This window comes from Pteropus medius, unplaced genomic scaffold, assembly GCF_902729225.1.
Source record: "Pteropus medius unplaced genomic scaffold, Ma_sr-lr_union100, whole genome shotgun sequence".
Classification (NCBI taxonomy): Eukaryota; Metazoa; Chordata; class Mammalia; order Chiroptera; family Pteropodidae; genus Pteropus; species Pteropus medius.
Genome location: NW_024351729.1, coordinates 2,482,200 through 2,499,558, shown reverse-complemented (window position 1 = coordinate 2,499,558; position 17,359 = coordinate 2,482,200). Strand labels below are relative to the sequence as shown.

The 17,359-nt window shown below is 32.5% G+C and overlaps 1 protein-coding gene across 3 annotated transcripts in view; it reads left to right on the top strand.

The window, feature by feature from the left end:
* The window catches only part of STAT4 (signal transducer and activator of transcription 4), a 104,556-nt gene that overhangs the window by 65,205 nt on the left and 21,992 nt on the right, over positions 1–17,359 (top strand). For all 3 annotated transcript variants that reach the window (XM_039844283.1, XM_039844285.1, XM_039844284.1), the window contains 10 exons: positions 2,571–2,669; positions 4,756–4,848; positions 5,771–5,849; positions 8,511–8,596; positions 10,033–10,184; positions 11,752–11,910; positions 12,598–12,690; positions 16,189–16,248; positions 16,542–16,559; positions 16,647–16,740. In XM_039844283.1, coding sequence (XP_039700217.1) covers positions 2,571–2,669; positions 4,756–4,848; positions 5,771–5,849; positions 8,511–8,596; positions 10,033–10,184; positions 11,752–11,910; positions 12,598–12,690; positions 16,189–16,248; positions 16,542–16,559; positions 16,647–16,740 — 933 coding nt within the window. The remainder of the gene's footprint in view (positions 1–2,570; positions 2,670–4,755; positions 4,849–5,770; positions 5,850–8,510; positions 8,597–10,032; positions 10,185–11,751; positions 11,911–12,597; positions 12,691–16,188; positions 16,249–16,541; positions 16,560–16,646; positions 16,741–17,359) is intronic.

The following is a 17,359-nucleotide window of genomic DNA, read 5'->3' as shown; positions in this document are numbered from 1 at the left end:
GGTAAGTTTTCTTAAATCATAAAAAGCCCTCACCATAAAGAGAAGTGGAATAAATTCCACAAAGAAAATAAATTTGACTTCATTACAATTCAAGACTGCTATTCATTGACACTATGAGAAAGCGAAAAGACAAGCCACAGAGTAGAGGATATGTGTAATACCTATATACATAAGAGAGACAGACTCACAGGAGAAAATGGGCAGCTTCTCTTCCTCTGTTTTCTCTTTCTTCCATCAATAAACACTTAGGATGTTTTTGTTTTTTGACTTTTTTTGTTGTTGCTTTTTATTTTTGAGGTCTACATACATGGTAATAACTGAAAAGTAAACATGAGTGCATCTTTGATACTTATAAAAATAAACAGTGCTAATTTGGTTTTGAATCTATAGTCATCAATTTTCCATAAGATGTTTTTGTCTCATATATGTAAATAAGGGACTAAGTTAGGAAAAATGTAAAAGGAAAGCGAAAAGATAGCCTGGATGAAAACAATGGTGATTCTTTCCTTTTAAAGGGAGAAACAAAATAATTTAACCTTATGAAACATGGGGAGAAACTGAATCTGAAAGGGAAGGTAAAAGTTCAAGTACGAAAGGAAAATGAAAAAATACACACAGTAGAATACCACATGATTTCACTTATATACGGTATCTAAGGAACAAAAAGAACAAACTAATCAAAAACAGACTCACAAATATAGTGGACAATTTGGTGATAGACAGAAGGGAGAGGGGTTTGGGAGTCTTGGAGAATGGGGCAAAGTTTAAAGAAGTACAAATTAGTAGTTGATAGTTGGGCATGAGGAGCATAGAAGAGGAAATGTAATTAGCATTAATATGATGGCTAAGTGGAGGGCCAGGAGAGGGAGGAAACAATTGGGGGGATCGTTTTATGAACATTATAGATGTCTAACCAATGTACTGTATACTTGAAACTAATTTAAATAAATAAATTTATTTTTTTTAAAAAGTACACACAGTGGAGATGGGAAATATTGAAAGATAGTATCCAAAGCATGAACAACAAAGAACTTCTATAACAGTGACAGAAACAAAGACAAATAATGGTGTTTTGGGGGTTCTTGGTGAAACTCCTGATCTTGAATGGGGGAAATTTTCAAGTTTACATAAATAACAGAGGCTCCAAATTAGTCCTAGAAGACCTTAATTTTTATCAATACAATATTTTAAAAACAAAGGCAACCTGAGAAAACATAGCTTTCCTCAGGGAGTTGAATAGAAGGCATATGGGGAAAAAAATCAATGAATGGGAAAATTAACAACAGGAACAAATTCTAACTAGAAAGAATCTGAAATTCTAAGCATGTAGAGATAAGAAATTTGGAATCCCTGCTTATAAATAGGATCATTTTAATTTCTTTACCTTATGAGTTTCTATCAAGTCATTTTTCCCCCCTTTTGGAGCTTTCTCATTTAAGGAGGGAGGAGTTTTGAAGGCTGTAGAATATGAAATAGCAGGAACTCAGATACTTGGTGTTAACCTTAGTTCTATAAATAGAAGTGCTAATTAATAAGAATCATCTAATAAAATTGTGGCAACAGTTAAGGCCATAAAAAACTGACAACCATTAACCTCATTTTTTTCCTAGAAAGACCCTTTGGTTTACCAGTCTGTATAATCTACTTTTGATTAATTGTTAATTTTCCACTTTGTGGATTGTTATTTTATTTTTGCTGCTATTAACTTTTTGGGAATTTCATAGATAATTAGCAGCTCCTTCAGAGAGAAGGGCAGAGGAAACTAAATAAATGCATTTGTCTACATTTATTATGCTTCCTGGTAATCTTGCCTTGGAAAAAGTCTAATAACAAAGAAGTTTAACATTATGGCTAAAATAATGATGTTGTTTGAATCAGTCTTATAAACTAAGAAAACATAGACATTTAAGAGGCCCAGCAGATAAAGTAAGTGAGTGATTGGGACACTCAGTGGTGCACAGAAGGCAACTATGGGTAGTACCTGCTTTCTTTAAAGAGATTACTATATTTTAACTTACACAATATACCTAATGGTTGAATAGGCCCACAGGCTACCAGTTTACAGTATCTGCACCATTTGTTTAAGTAATTTAAAAAAGTATATTCTTAGATGTCATAAAAATCTTGTTGCTGAAATGTGTGATAGAGGTTCACTCTAGTATGCTGATATAGTTATGAGCTAGTTGACATGAACATCACCAAACAGGGATCAAAGTGTTAATAAGTGAACAGATGGGACCACCTTGGTTCAAGATAATTTATAAAGTGGTAATTCTTTTACCTAAGCCCTATCCTAAGCCTACCATAAACTGATCTTCTTGAGTGTGTGTGCAGGGTCTTTCCTACAGAGATGCTCAAGAACTATTTTTAATTATTAAAAATGATTTTTGAAGACAGAGCAATATGCCACATAAGAGGCTTACATTTGCAATGTAAGTTCTTGTAGCTTTATAATAGATTGTTGGAACAAATCCTAATTAATTTTATATATTTATTAGATTATTTTGAATCTGCAAATAGTGATTTTTCTTTATGATATATATATTTAAGTGTTTATGTTGTTTCTTCAGGGAAAATTTCATGGAAACCCAATGCATGTAGCTGTGGTTATTTCAAATTGTTTAAGGGAAGAGAGGAGAATATTGGCTGCAGCCAACATGCCCGTTCAGGTAATATTTTCTGAACTTTGATCTTGTTATCACCTTGAGCTCAATTATTCTGAAACAGAGATTCTTACTTTCTTTCAAACCGTCTTTAACCTATGTTAGTGGTGCCACCATCCTTCCAGTCACTTGTAATCAAGGTCTAGGGATCATCTTTGAGTAGATCCTTTTCTCTGCTTCCTTACTGAGATAATTACCAAGTCTTTCCAGAGTTTTTTTCTAGAATTCTATCTATACCTTCTTCTCTTATTTTCACTGGTCACACTCTGGTCCATGGTCTTGCAACATCAGTTCAGGAATATAGTAACCACCTCCTGGTTGAATTCCTAACTACCACATAGACTCTGCTTCTCTCAGTACACTTATCTTCAGGAATTGATCTTACTCAGAAGTCTTCAGTAGCTCCTGATTTCCAACCCTACAAGTCCAAACTACACCACAAGCAGGGATTTTGCCTTACAGAAACTCCATAAATACTTGCTTGTCAATTGCTTGGATAAATTTGCCCTTCCATATTTTAGATTATATTTTATCTCACTATTCTCATGAATTTAGAACTTCTGTCAAATACAAGTAGAGGAATCAATGAAATCCTTCATGAATATTTTTCAATTAGTCCTTATATTAAAAAAGAGTATGTAAACAATCAATTTTCCAAATGGCATCTTCCATAATTTAGTAAATCATTCCACAATATTTATTTTTGGAGGTCCAAGAAAAGTATCTTTTTTATCTATTAAAAAATTTCAGGTTTAGTTATGGTCAGGTTATGGTTGTTTTGGGAGAAGTATGAAGTTTTAACAATTTACTGTTCTTATTTTTTAGGTGAGGAAGGATGGTATTTTTATCTAACTTTAAATCTAAAGCATAGTAAGTTTCTAAAGCAAATGTAGTTTGATTCACTGCTTTGGGGGTAAAATTAAGATGTTATCACTAATTATTCTCATATATATTCTCCTATATATATTCTCACCTGTCCTTTTTTGTATTTCTCTCATCTCTCATCATTTTAGTGTATATGTGTATGTGTATTGTTCCCTTCAAATGTCAGATATCAGTTAAACTAGAAATATTAGTTATTTGAGTAAATGCTCATCAAAGTCACTTTGTAAATGATCTTCCAGTACCACATATTATCACAAAATAAGCACTGGTTTGTTACTTTCAAGTACATAGACAAATAATGGAGGCTAAAATGAGAGAGAGGGAATTACATAAAGACTACAATCTGAAGAATGTCATGTAGTTGAAAGAATACTTGATTGACAGTCAAAGACATGGCTTCCGCTTGAGGTTCTACTACTGATTTGCTGTGGATCTTAGCCAAGTCATGAACCCCTCTAACTGTAGCTCACACCTAGTTGTAAGGTAAACTGGTTGTTGACTTCTCTAACTTTCATTTTTAGTTATCTGGGTAACTTTATATCTAAGAAATGCTCAATGTCAGATTATTAGAGTGACCAAGAAATAGTGTTTGGAGAAGCTAGGTAGCCATTCTATTTAACAAGGCTAATATTTTTATGTATTCTTTAGTAAATGCTCTTTTTTCTAGTGTAAAAATATATCTCATCCTTACAAATTCATCATCCCTAATTCTGAATTTAAGTCTAACTTAATGTAGTTTCACTATACTAACTTTTAAATTACATGTATTCTATAGCATTTCAAAAGTAATATAAGTTTATTATAGAAAATTAGGAAAAAAATTTTTAAAACAAAATCATTGTAATTTCACTATTTAAAGAAAATGTGCTTATAACATTTCGATGTGTGTGTTCTTTCAATTCCATGTATTTGAGTTTACATATCTCTCTCTATGCATATATTTACAAATATATACATATATAAGCAATATAGATCATAAATATATGGTATTTTTCATAATTTTCTCTGTTTCTTAACAATTTAGCACTACTTGTATGTCATTAAATATTTTTCTACAACATGAGTTTTAAATGATTATAGAGTATTTCATATCATATTGAGTCAAACCTCAGTTCAAAGTATGCTACATATGTACTACAAAGTATATTACATTTATTATAAACCTTTTCATCAACATTATTGAAATTTCAAGACATTCTTTTTTCAGGGACCTCTAGAGAAATCCTTACAAAGTTCTTCAGTTTCAGAAAGACAGAGGAATGTGGAGCATAAAGTGGCTGCCATTAAAAATAGTGTTCAGGTGAGTGATCTTATAGATATCTAGAAAGGCTGGCTATTATCTCCATACAACTATTTATGCAGCTTTCTCCTATGTGGCCCAAAGTTAATGCATACAAAAATCATAAGGCAGTTTGTTAATAAGTGTTTCTCACACACTATGTTTATATCAGATAAGATTTATTTGGAAGAAGCTTTTTAACTTCAATTACTGGAGACTGGGGCTTCCCCACCAGACTCCATCACTGGGAAGCTGTGTGCCTTGGGCAAGTAAGTTATTTCACATCTCTGAAGCTCTGCTTCTTCATCTGTAAAAGTAAGGATAACCACCATCATAAGATTTTTGTGAGGCCTGCATGAGATAATAGATAAAAAGCCTTTAGTCTTAATCTTGACACTTAATACCTATTATGTCTCAGCAAAAAAAAAAAAAAAAAAAAAAAATCAGCAGGTTTGGAGAAGAGACAGAAACAAACAGGAGACACAGAGGAAGCATAGATTTTTTTTTTTCTAAGAAGTAGAGAGGGAATAAAACTTATACTGAATTGTCTTAAACTGCAGTAGATTAGAATGGAGACTTTAAGCAAAATGATAATTGGTACATTAATACAAAATTATTTGGAATTAAAAGGGAAAAAGTATCCATAGTCTCAGATAAAAGAGGTATTAGTAGCATCATTTTGAACTAATTGAGAAATGAGAGGCAAGATGCTGAAAGAGTTCCATTAAGGAAGAAAAAATGGAAGAGCAAATTCAGTCTGGTTCTTCCAGCATTATTCGACTTTCATGGGAATTAGCTCTTTAGAAATGTAGGTTCTATATAGTTAGCTTAGGATATTGCTGAAAACTGGAAGCACCAAACAGTGTATTTTGAAATACTGAGGATGTTGTTCCATTGATAATGCTTAACTGTAACAATTGAGTATGTTTTCTTTTGTAAAAAGATGACAGAACAAGACACCAAATATTTAGAAGACCTTCAAGATGAATTTGACTACAGGTATAAAACAATTCAGACAATGGGTAAGTTTTTGTCTCATTTATAATTCTACATAGAGACATAAAAACAACATGATTAGGGTTTCTTCTTTACTGACAGAATTGATAAATTGATCTACTTGCCTAAGTGAGTTTTTAAATTTTTTTGAAGGAAGATTTCAAGGAAGGAGTATTTATTTTGCTTCTTCCTTTTTTCTCCACATATATATGGAGAAAAATATATTATATATGTTTATATATACATATTTTTAACAACCAATTCTAAGTAAATTATTTAAAGCTAATGAGCAATCACTCCTACTTTGGCATACAGCTCCAAAAACTAAGAACATTCTCCTATACAAGCAAAATGCCATTGTTACAACTAAGAATAGTAATAATACTTGCCTAATATGATCAGGAAATTACTAATATCTTCCCTAAGTAAGTTTTTAAATATAACTTTTTAAAATTACAAAGTACAAATGTGATTCACTATAAGAAATTGGAAAATGGACAGTTTTGCAATTCGTCTACAAATTTCCACTGTCTACAGATAAACACTGTCAAAATGTTAGTATATTTCCTTCCAGGCTTTTTCCTATATGTTCAAATACATACATATTTATTTATTTGCTTAATACTGAGATCATGTTGCACAGAGTTTTGTGTGTTGCATTTTGAGGTTTCATTTTAAGAATTTCCTTATATAAAAAAATCATCAAAACATAATTTCAATAATTGTATAAATGTCAAAATGTAAGGACAATGATTCATTTGACTATCTCTTTGTGATTAAACATTGAAATTGTTTACAATTAGATGTCTTTTAAGAAGTAGAGGAAAGAATGAGACTATTTGCTAGGTTTAAGATTTGCAAGTAATAATGGATCATTTAAAGTGTATTGCTGTTAGTGAGACAATTGGAGAAATACTAGTTAGGTCTAGAATAATTAATAGGATTGTATCAGTATAATTTACTGGCTTTGATAATTGTACTAAGCTTATGTAAGACATTAGAGGAGCTAGATGAAGAATATATGACAACTATTAGTTTTGCAACATTTTATAATTCTAAAATTATTTAAATATAATTCTTAAAAATTGGATATAAATTTTTCATTTACAGAATCATCTTTAACTATTGAAATGTTAGCTTAAATTTTATCTAGAAGGCAGTATGGATGACTGTGGTCAAATGCTTAAATTTTTTATTTAAGGTTTAAAAGAGAGAATATTAGGAAAACTGTTTTCCCCAACATAGGTGAGGAGTGACATGTTCTGGCATCTTCAGGATGTCTTGACTCCCATGAAATGTCCTTTCAAATGTTCATAATTGTTTTTCTATATAACTTTTTCCTTAAGAAGATATGGCACAAACATTAGATTATCATTAGATTATCAAAGGAGTCCTTGATTCTAAAAAGATTTCAAACTGCAAAGGGGTCCGTGATTCTAAAAAGATTTCAAACTGCAAATTTAATCAAGCATTACGGTTCATTGAAAGCAGCCTCATGTCATATTTCACATGTGAACTATTAATTTTAAGAATTAGAATATAACAAAATACATTAAACAACAGAATTTTTTTCAATTTAATATATTACGATTAGAGTCACTTTTGTATCTTTTAGTACTCCATGAGCATTATGAAGAATAAAAATGATCATTTTACCACTTAAATCGACAAGTATTTATTTTGTTGTTTATAAGTGAAATGAAATGAAAGATACATGAGAAACAAGTTACATCCTTGCTAGTGAAGACTGGAAAGTATTAACTAATGAAACTTCGAGTTAATCAAATGCTATATAAGTAAGATTTTGCTACATGTGGGGTCCAGGAGTTAGTGAATTTGTGAATTAAGACAACCAGGAATTAAGACAATTCAGTGGTATTTTGAAGAGAAATTTGGCACAATGTTGTTCTGGGGCCTCTTTTTCACAGTTACACAAATCAGATCAGCATTTCCAGCCTTCACTTTTCATAGACATGAGTGGTTGGTAGAAACCATCACTTGCTATATTCCAATAAAGTTTAATGTTTAAATTAAATAATACGATTTTTACTGCACATCTCCTATTTAAGAGGATAAATAGTCAGACCTTTTTATTAATTTGCATCTCTTTTTTCACTTCTATTTTACTGTGAAACTAGCCCATTTTGCAAAGAAAAAGGAAATGCAAAGGATTTAGTCTTTATTATTAGTTCATGAGACCAAGTAGATAAAACTATGACTCTATTAAGCAGTTTCTTAACTCCTGGGTATAAGGTAAAGCAAGAAGAAGGTGGGCGAAAGCATCAGGAGGAGTCAAATATGATTTAATCATGAGCACAAAGGGAGAGCCCCCCCCTTCTTTTATTACTTATGCCAATCAACCGGAATTATCAATGTAGAGGTCTCTAATAAGGAATCTATTACAAAAATTTTTTTTTACCTCCTCTCTCCCCACCCCCAAAAGAAACATGGTGTGAAGAATGGTCTTCTCTCAAGGTCTGTAAAATAGAGAAGTCCTTTCTGGTGTGCTTGTGCTTATATATAATCCTTCCTGACAAAATGAACAGACTTACATCCAAGCTCATCTCTAACGGTCCCATTTAAACTCTTGCATTTTAGGATCTTAGGAGGGTGGGTTGCAGCAGATTTGGCTTTCAGGTCAGAGAGCTCTGTCGTGAAAACTCTAAATCTGATCTTTTTCTTCTTAGATCAGGGTGACAAGAACAATGCCCTAGTGAGTCAGGAAGTTTTGACTCTGCAAGAAATGCTCAACAGCCTCGACTTCAAGAGAAAGGTAAATGAACTTTAACTTGGTCTTTTGCCTGTTTTTCTCCTTTTCCTACATCGAGTTTTGCTGAAAAGAATCCAACTCTTGGATTTTATTTGTTCCATTTACACTTAATAAATAAACAGCAATGTTTTTAGAAAGAGAATTGTTCACTATGCTTCAAGTTTACAAATCTGGAACTCTCTAGAGTCTATTGATTTTGCTTATGTGGTACATTACTGTAGCTACCATTAATATCACGGTGAACATTTCACCCAATTTTTATTTGCCGCTATTTTAGCCACAACTTTTAGTTGCTATACTCAATATACTGAGATGGGTTCTACTACATATGTACAATTAAAATAAAAGTAAGTGTTCCAGTTCCTGAAAAATGACATTGTGCTAAGTAATTTCCTAGATTTCAGGATAGTTTATTGATAACTGAATATATTCAATCCAACTTTCTACCAAGGGGAAGAACTTTTTTCTGGTTCATTGAAATATTTTAAAAGAGGAGAAACATCCGTTTTTCACTTTTCTACATCTCCTTGAAAATAAATGCTATTGAAATTTAACCAGTCACTGATAAATCAACACTTTATTTCTAAAAGTTCAGCTTCATTTTTTTATGCAAGGACTGTGTGAACAAAAATAAACGTAAATTTTATTTTACTTTAAATTATAAACTTAAACAGTTATATGTCAGATTTTAAACATGCAGATAGTTAATACAAGATAAACTTAGTTTTTAGGTGTAATAAATTTTTACTATACATTTTATGCATGCCATCTTATTCAGTTATAAGAATAAGATTTTAAGGAGAGAAGGAACCTTGGAAATATTTTGATCTGTTCTGATTGTATAGATCAGAAGGCCAAGTTCCAGCAAAGTTAAATAGTTTGTCCAAATTCACACAGCTTGTGGCAAAGCCAGGGTGGGAATTCACATCTTCTAATTCCTAGGCCTTTAAATGTTATACTTCTTTACTATGCCTCCCAAAACCCAGATAAAGTACTAATAAAAATTAACACAGCAAGTCTCAAATTTTAGTCAGTGTATTTTAAAATAAATGCATACCCATATTTATAAAAATATAAATTCATTTTACAAATGTCTTTTTAAAATACAGATATATGGCTTTATGACTACAAGGTTCAATGTTGTCACAGGAGTTAAAAATTCAACATATATATGCTAAACAATATTATGAGAATATTAAGACTTATTAAGAGACTATTAACTGTAGTCATGCTTTTTCTTCATTATATTATTTAATTGTAATTATTGTTTGAAAAGGCAGTGCTATGGCAAATAGAAGGTAGTATTTGGTAAAATACTTGGTCAAAATTTTAACCAAGCCTTTATGTCTCAGATCAGACAAATTGTTTTATAGGTTGATTTATGAGTGACTTTGGTTGCGTCTCACGAAAATCTTTTCAGTAGTCATCTTTGTTTTTAGGAAGCCCTCAGTAAGATGACACAAATAGTAAATGAAACGGACTTGTTGATGAACAGCATGCTAATAGAAGAGCTGCAAGACTGGAAAAGGCGACAGCAAATCGCATGCATTGGAGGTCCACTCCATAATGGGCTCGACCAGCTTCAAAATTGGTAAAACGAATTGTCTTTAGTTTCTAGTGAAAACCACAGGAAGTACAAAACTTTAATGTCTCTCAGCCAGAGAATGCAGCTTAAAACGGAACATCAGTTTATTCAGCTTATCGACGATTTATGAGCAGGAAGATCTCTACAGTTGAAAACAAATAGATATAATTGTATATATGTTCTTAATTTTTATTCTTTTGGGGAAAAAAAGAAAGCATCTATAAAAGTCCATAGAATGCATAAGAATTGCTTAATTTTCTCATATATCAGTCTTAAAAGACTCATGAAGTTTTAAAACCAGCAATAAATATGCTTTCTTTAAGGACATTAGATATACTAGCTTCAAAAGCTTGAAAAAAGATATCTCAATTTTAAAATGTGTGTTTAACATGTCAGAGTTAAACATTACTTTGTGTTTTCAGCAAAGCAATTTATTTTTTGTATTTTAATGAAAAGTCTTAAATGGCTAGTGCAATATGACATCTTCTGTCTATGTATGCACACATGCAATCATATATAGATACAATACTTAGTATTAGAAGAAATAAAATGTTGATAGGGTTTCTCCCTTTATCAATGCAAAAATAAAACTATCTGATTGAAAGAAAAATTAGAAAATATAAGGAAAAAAGAGAAATGCTCAGCTGAAATCTAAAATTGTTTTCAAAGGGTACAATTCAATACAATGAAAATAAGTAGTAACTGAAGATTCTTGCACAAAAAGTTCTGCCCTGCCAGGCATAGTAGGAAATTGGGCCCTTTTTAAAATATGTTGATTTTCCTTGGGGAAATAATTGATTCTCTAACCTTACTGTACTCTGTTGTTATGAAAACAGGATAAACAACAAAAAGGGCAATTTAGGAGGAGCTGACAGTTCTTTCCACAAAGTTATGTGGGGGATACACCTTTTAGTAAAAAGAGCTGCTGTCAGCACCAAAGGGACTTACCAATTCTGTTGAGACATTCTGCCTCCTCTATAGTTGGATGCCCCTTCTGTGTCCATTTCAATCTTCCTCTTCCCTAGACTTCAGGCCCAAGCTCCCAGTTTCATTTTCAAGGTGAGATCAACACATAGTGAGTAAAACTTCAAGCAGATATCTGTATACTTAAAACTAATTAAATTTTTTAAAAAATCTCCATTGATAATTTTTGGCTAATACCTAGGACTTATGAAAAACATATATGGGGGATGGGGTCCATTTCATATTATTTTTCTCCAGTATTCTTATACATAACATTCTTCATATTACATTTTTAAAGTTTTAAGTTTGCTCTTTCTTTGACCTTTAGTAAGTACCAGATTCTTAACATACATATGTTTAACAGACTTTTAAACAAAGTATAATTAAAAGGAATTTCTTGTAACTGAAGGTATAAATTAGAAAACATTGACAACATTTAACATTGTATTCTGCATCTTAGAAAAAAATGGATTAAGAAAAATAAAAAACTGTCACTAAACTTTAAAGGAATTAAGTGGTTAATTAGTTTAATATTTTAATAGTTACGGTTAAATTTTTTAATAGTTAAAATAGTAGATTAAGTGGAAAACCTATCTGTGATTTTCAACAGCTTTACACTGTTGGCAGAAAGTCTGTTCCAACTCAAAAGGCAATTGGAGAAATTAGAGGAACAATCTACCAAAATGACATATGAAGGTGATCCCATCCCGATGCAAAGACCACATCTGCTAGAAAGAGTCACCTTCTTGATCTACAACCTTTTTAAGAAGTAAGTGTTATCCCTTTAAATGCTTCAGGGCAGCCTTAGTCTTGTGGAGTTGTAGGGATACCTTGCCTGGCTGGGTTTTTTGTGTTAAGGTGAGAGTGTTGTAGGGAAGTAAACAGTGAGCCTCCCAGCGGAAGTAAATAAAGCTCCAGAGAGTTCCAGAAACATTCCTACTCTTCACTTTTCAGCAATACTTCCAGCCCCTACAACTGACTCAGTTTTCCATATCACTCACTTAAAGTTAATTTTTCAACATTTTAGAAAGAAGATTTCAAGAATTTCTTAGGTACTTGTCCACAAAATAAAGGGTAGAGAACATCTTTATGTTTATAAGCTCATCTAAAAAAAAAAAAAATACTAGTGTGTACCAGAAATCCTAATATCTAGTCAAAACAGCATGAAATTAACTTTCTATTTTATGTTTTGTATGACTGGGACTTTCATTCTTGACTCAATTATAATAATTAAGAATTAATTACTGCTGGTACTTAGGGATATTCTTTAGGCATTTTCCCATCTCCTGGTAATTATGAGAAGTCTTTGGAAAGACTTGAGCTTAATGGGGGTTTGAATGTCTTCTAAGTATAGGAAATTTGGACCTTGTAAGAGGACAGCATCCTGTTCTTCTGTGGTTTTCAGTTTGTCGATATTTTCAGTGTTTTCAAATGACTCTATTTTCTTTTAATCTAGCTCATTTGTGGTTGAACGACAGCCATGCATGCCAACTCATCCTCAGAGGCCGATGGTACTTAAAACTCTCATTCAGTTCACTGTAAAATTAAGGTAGGCAGAATGTGTTCTAACATTTTATATATTTATGGAGCCACAGCCACTGCATCATAAGCCTAATTTCTCACATGGTGCCTTTCATTCAACTATTCTTTACTGAGCACCTTCTTCATCCCCAGCATAAACACCTTTAGAAATGTTCAAATGAAGGCCCTGTTTGTAGAGTAGACAATGAAGATGAGGACACGAGGGATATTACCATGAAAGTATGAAATCACAGCATGAGGCAACATGGGATTAATTGCTGAAAAGGTTGAGGTTGACTTGAGAGAAGACCAAAGAAACTGGAAAATACCTGGTGGTCATGGTGAGGCAGGGCCTCGAGGGAGGAGCAGAGGGAAAGGAGAGCCCGACTGCGAGAGAGTAGGACTATGGAGATAATGACTTCCCAGATCTGTTGTATAAGCGTGTGGAGCAGGGAGAGAAAGAACTGTGAAGACAGATCGGGGACATATTATAGAAGGCTTTAAGTATCCTGTCCAGGAAATGCAGTGGCACATTTTCCCCCCTGTGATTACACACAATTAGCTTACTGGATTTTTTTGCAAGAATGCTCAACACCACGTTTTTCAGGATATACTTACTAAGTACCTGATTTAAAAACAGATGTTTTGTGTTACTGTTGCTTTATCTATGTATTTGATTCTTTTTATTAGCATGAGCAACCAAAACGTATAGTTTTCCCTCATGACACTTAAAATAATGAGTTTGAATTTAACCTTTCAAAATTTTTCACCATGCTTCAATCTCCAAGGCCCCAAAGCCTGAGATTCCTAATCACTACGTCACCTGTGGAAAAATGAAATTCCAGACTAGTCCAAGAGACAATGATGTCATGGTAGATGTTGATTTAGGGTCCCATGACAAGGTCCCTCATCACGTATCACTATTGGGACTCCATTTTTATTTTATTTTTTCAGTTTTAAGATATAATTGACATAAACACTGTGTAAGTTTAAGATGTACAGCATAATGACTTGACATACATAAATTGCGAAATGATGACCACAGTAAGTTTAGTTAACACCCGTTATCTTGAAATTTCATTTTTAAAGGGAAGGCATTCGTCTTCATTTTGCATTTCACAAACCCTATTTGAAATTCATGACAATTTCCTTTGTGTGAATTTTACACCAAGACTTAAGCATCAGATTCCCTTTGAAAATTTCATGATTTTCAAAAGTTTATTCTTCATCCCACATCTCTATTTAACCCAGAACATGGTAACACTAAAGAGAAAGTGGATACAAGGGTGATGGACATCCCACTTTTCCTTGAGACACCCCCATAAATGATATGTTAAATCCAATATGCTTTCTGAGACAAAAAGGGATGACTGCTAAGTTTAAGAGGTCCCTGAATGGGCACCATATCGCATATTTGAACTGATTGCAAGAGGCAAAGACCATTTGTCCCTGGTTTGGGTGTTTTGCCCTTCTCTTCCACCTGACTTTTGCGTCCCAATTTTTCTCTCTTCCACCTGTTCTCCACTGTCTTAATAGAAGATCCTTTACTTAAGGTTCAAGATTTCCCCTTAAAACCTTCTCTACGATAGCATTACATCCTCCTATTTCAAAGGGAGGGGTGACATGGGATTCCCTTCAGTTATGACATCTTACAGTGAATCAGATCCTTCCAGAAGTAGCATAGAGAAGAAGGCAGAGAGGGAAAACATCTTGCCTTATTTCATATGACCTCCTCATCTATCATTACCAAAAACTACATACTTATATTCCAAACCTTGAAACTAATCCTGTGCTTAGTACAGGAATTTTTAATTTTTTTAAATTTATTTTATTATTAAAGTGTACAGTACTTTGGTTAGACATTTATGTAGTTTGTAAAATGATCCCCCTAATTGCTTTTTCTCTCCTCTGGCTCATCACCTAGCCATTACATTAATGCTAACTGCATTCTCTATGCCGTGCTCCCCATCTCGTGACTATCTATCAACTACTAATTTGTGCTTCTTTAACCCTTCACCCTATTCTCCCAGCTCCCCAACCCACCTCCCCTCTGGCCATCACCAGATTGTCCTCTATATTTGTGAGTCTATTTTTGATTAGTTTGCTCTTTTCGTTCCTTAGTTTCCTCATATAAGTGAAACCATATGGTATTTATCTTTCTCTGACTTATTTCACTCAGCATTATAACCTCTAGGTTCATCCATGTTGTTGCAAATGGTAGGATTTCATTTTTTCTTTACGGCTGAGTAATATTCCATTGTATGTATGAACCATAACTTCTTTATCCAATCATCTATTGATGGGCATTTAGGTTACTTTCATATCCTGGCTATTGCAAATTGTGCTGCCATGAATAAGGGTGTATAGATCTTTAGGAATTATTGTTTTGGTTTTCTTTGGCTATATATCTAGAAGTGCAATTGCTGTGTCAAAAAGTATACTTATTTTTAATTTTTTGAGAAACTTCCAGACCATTTTTCATAGTGGCTGTACCACTTTGTATAGGACTTTTAAAGAATCTTGGCTACATTCTACCCACCCTTATGTTTGGGCTGTCTATAATATGATTATATTTCTCTAAGGCAAATCAGTTGCTTATCACCATTCTCTATATTCTATTTGGCTAGACTTTTTCATTTTACGTAACCATGTCCACACTTTTTCCTTCCTCAATCCTCACTACATCAATACCCCAGGACCTAAATCTGTACTGGTATATATGAAGAGCTCAATATATGCTGAGTGAATAAATGAGTTTTGGGATGAATGCATGAGTAAATGAATGAGTGATTAAATTAATATCTCTAAAACGAGACTGAACCTACAGAGAGGGTATGTTAGAGGCTACAGCTTGGAGAAGTTTGGGGAAGCAAACAAAAAAAAGGACTGACACTAGAAAAAGTACTAAGGAAATTGTTATCTTGACCTTTAATCACTCGTTTGCTTGAACTTAGGTCTTTTTAAAATTATGAGAATTTTTACTGTTACTTAAATATATGTTTAAAGATTGCAAATGCATTTGAATGGGAATTTTCCATATTCTACCAGAGTCCTAGTTTTTCTCAGTATTTTTACATAAAATAGTTATCATCGAAACAGTTAGTTTTACTAAGCTTACAAAATGTGTTTTTATAATAGAGAATAAAATTGAGCCATATTAATAGACATGCAAGTGATATTTCTTAAATTTATACATTTAACTCAAATTTGGGCTTTAGCCAAAATATAAAGCTATTTTTCTGACCTAGTCAACGTATTATTCATCACATATCAACTGAACCAATATGGAAACACTTCCCAAATGTTTGTCAATATGATATTAAGTGGATGATGTCAATATTACTAACATAACAAACTGAAGAAGAATTGAACATTTTAAAAACACACTAATATGTAACTGTAGATAATGTAATAATGAATTTGATTTATATGTATATGTTATAAATATATTTAAATCTTTAAATATAGAAAGACTTTTAGCGCTTTTAATTGTTATCTTTGATTCTTTATTTATTTGTCTTTCCAGACTACTAATAAAATTGCCAGAACTCAACTATCAGGTAAAGGTGAAAGCATCAATTGACAAGTAAGTATCAAATTTCATTTGAAACAGGAAAATGTAAAACTTTTAAAAAAGAATTGTCTTTATAGAACAGTTTTAAACTTTTAAATTTACTTATCTTAATATTACATATCAATGTACTTCAAATATTTGGCTTTGAAGTGCAAACATTTAACAGAACTCCAATGAAGATTTATTTTTAAATTTTTCTATGAAGATTTGAAATGAAATTCTATATAGTATCCTCTAGAGTATCATTGAAAGATTTTACTAGGTCTATTTAACTTTTTTTTAAAAGAATCTTCTTGGTTTTACAGGAATGTTTCAACTCTAAGGTAAGACATTTACTTTAGAATTTTTTTGCTGTTCTCATAAATATATATTACCTGAAATCGTGTAAATAGCTAAGATTTTTTCTCTAGCAATCGAAGATTTGTCCTTTGTGGAACCCATGTCAAAGCCATGTCCATTGAAGAATCTTCTAATGGGAGTCTCTCGGTAGAATTTCGACATTTGGTGAGTAAATTTACACAGTAAAATTATACAAACTTTTTTCCCCCAAATCAGGCACATCTTTATTAATAGGCCTTATAACTCAATGTGTTTCAGTCTTTAGTGTTTCTTATGTGAGATTAAGGGCCATATTGAGGAAAAAAAACAAACAAACATGTCATTATTGAAGAATTAAAAATGGTAGAAGGAACACTGAACCTAAACTCAGAAGGTTGGAGTTCTTAACAATGGTGATGTAGTACCTAACTCTATATAGTAAGTGGTCAATATATTTTTATGATAATGACAGAAGTCATTTATCTTATAATGGATAGACATTCTCAGTTTCATTTTTTAAAATCTCCCCAAGAAATGATATTCAATAATATGTCTGAGTAAAGACACTTTCATTTTAGAATTAGCTGTGACGGGGCGGAGGCGGGAATAGGATGTTCCAGGGTATGACAGTTGCACACAATTTGTCTTGGCATGTCTAGAAAGCTTCTTACCGAGCCTCATCCTGTTGCTTCTTGTTTTTACCACTTCCTCTTAACCTAGAGTTCTCATCCTGCTTTCTTTCTAATTCTTTGTTTAGTTCTTAGATTCCCAAAGACTCTATTGCTTTTCTTACCAGAAACATGTT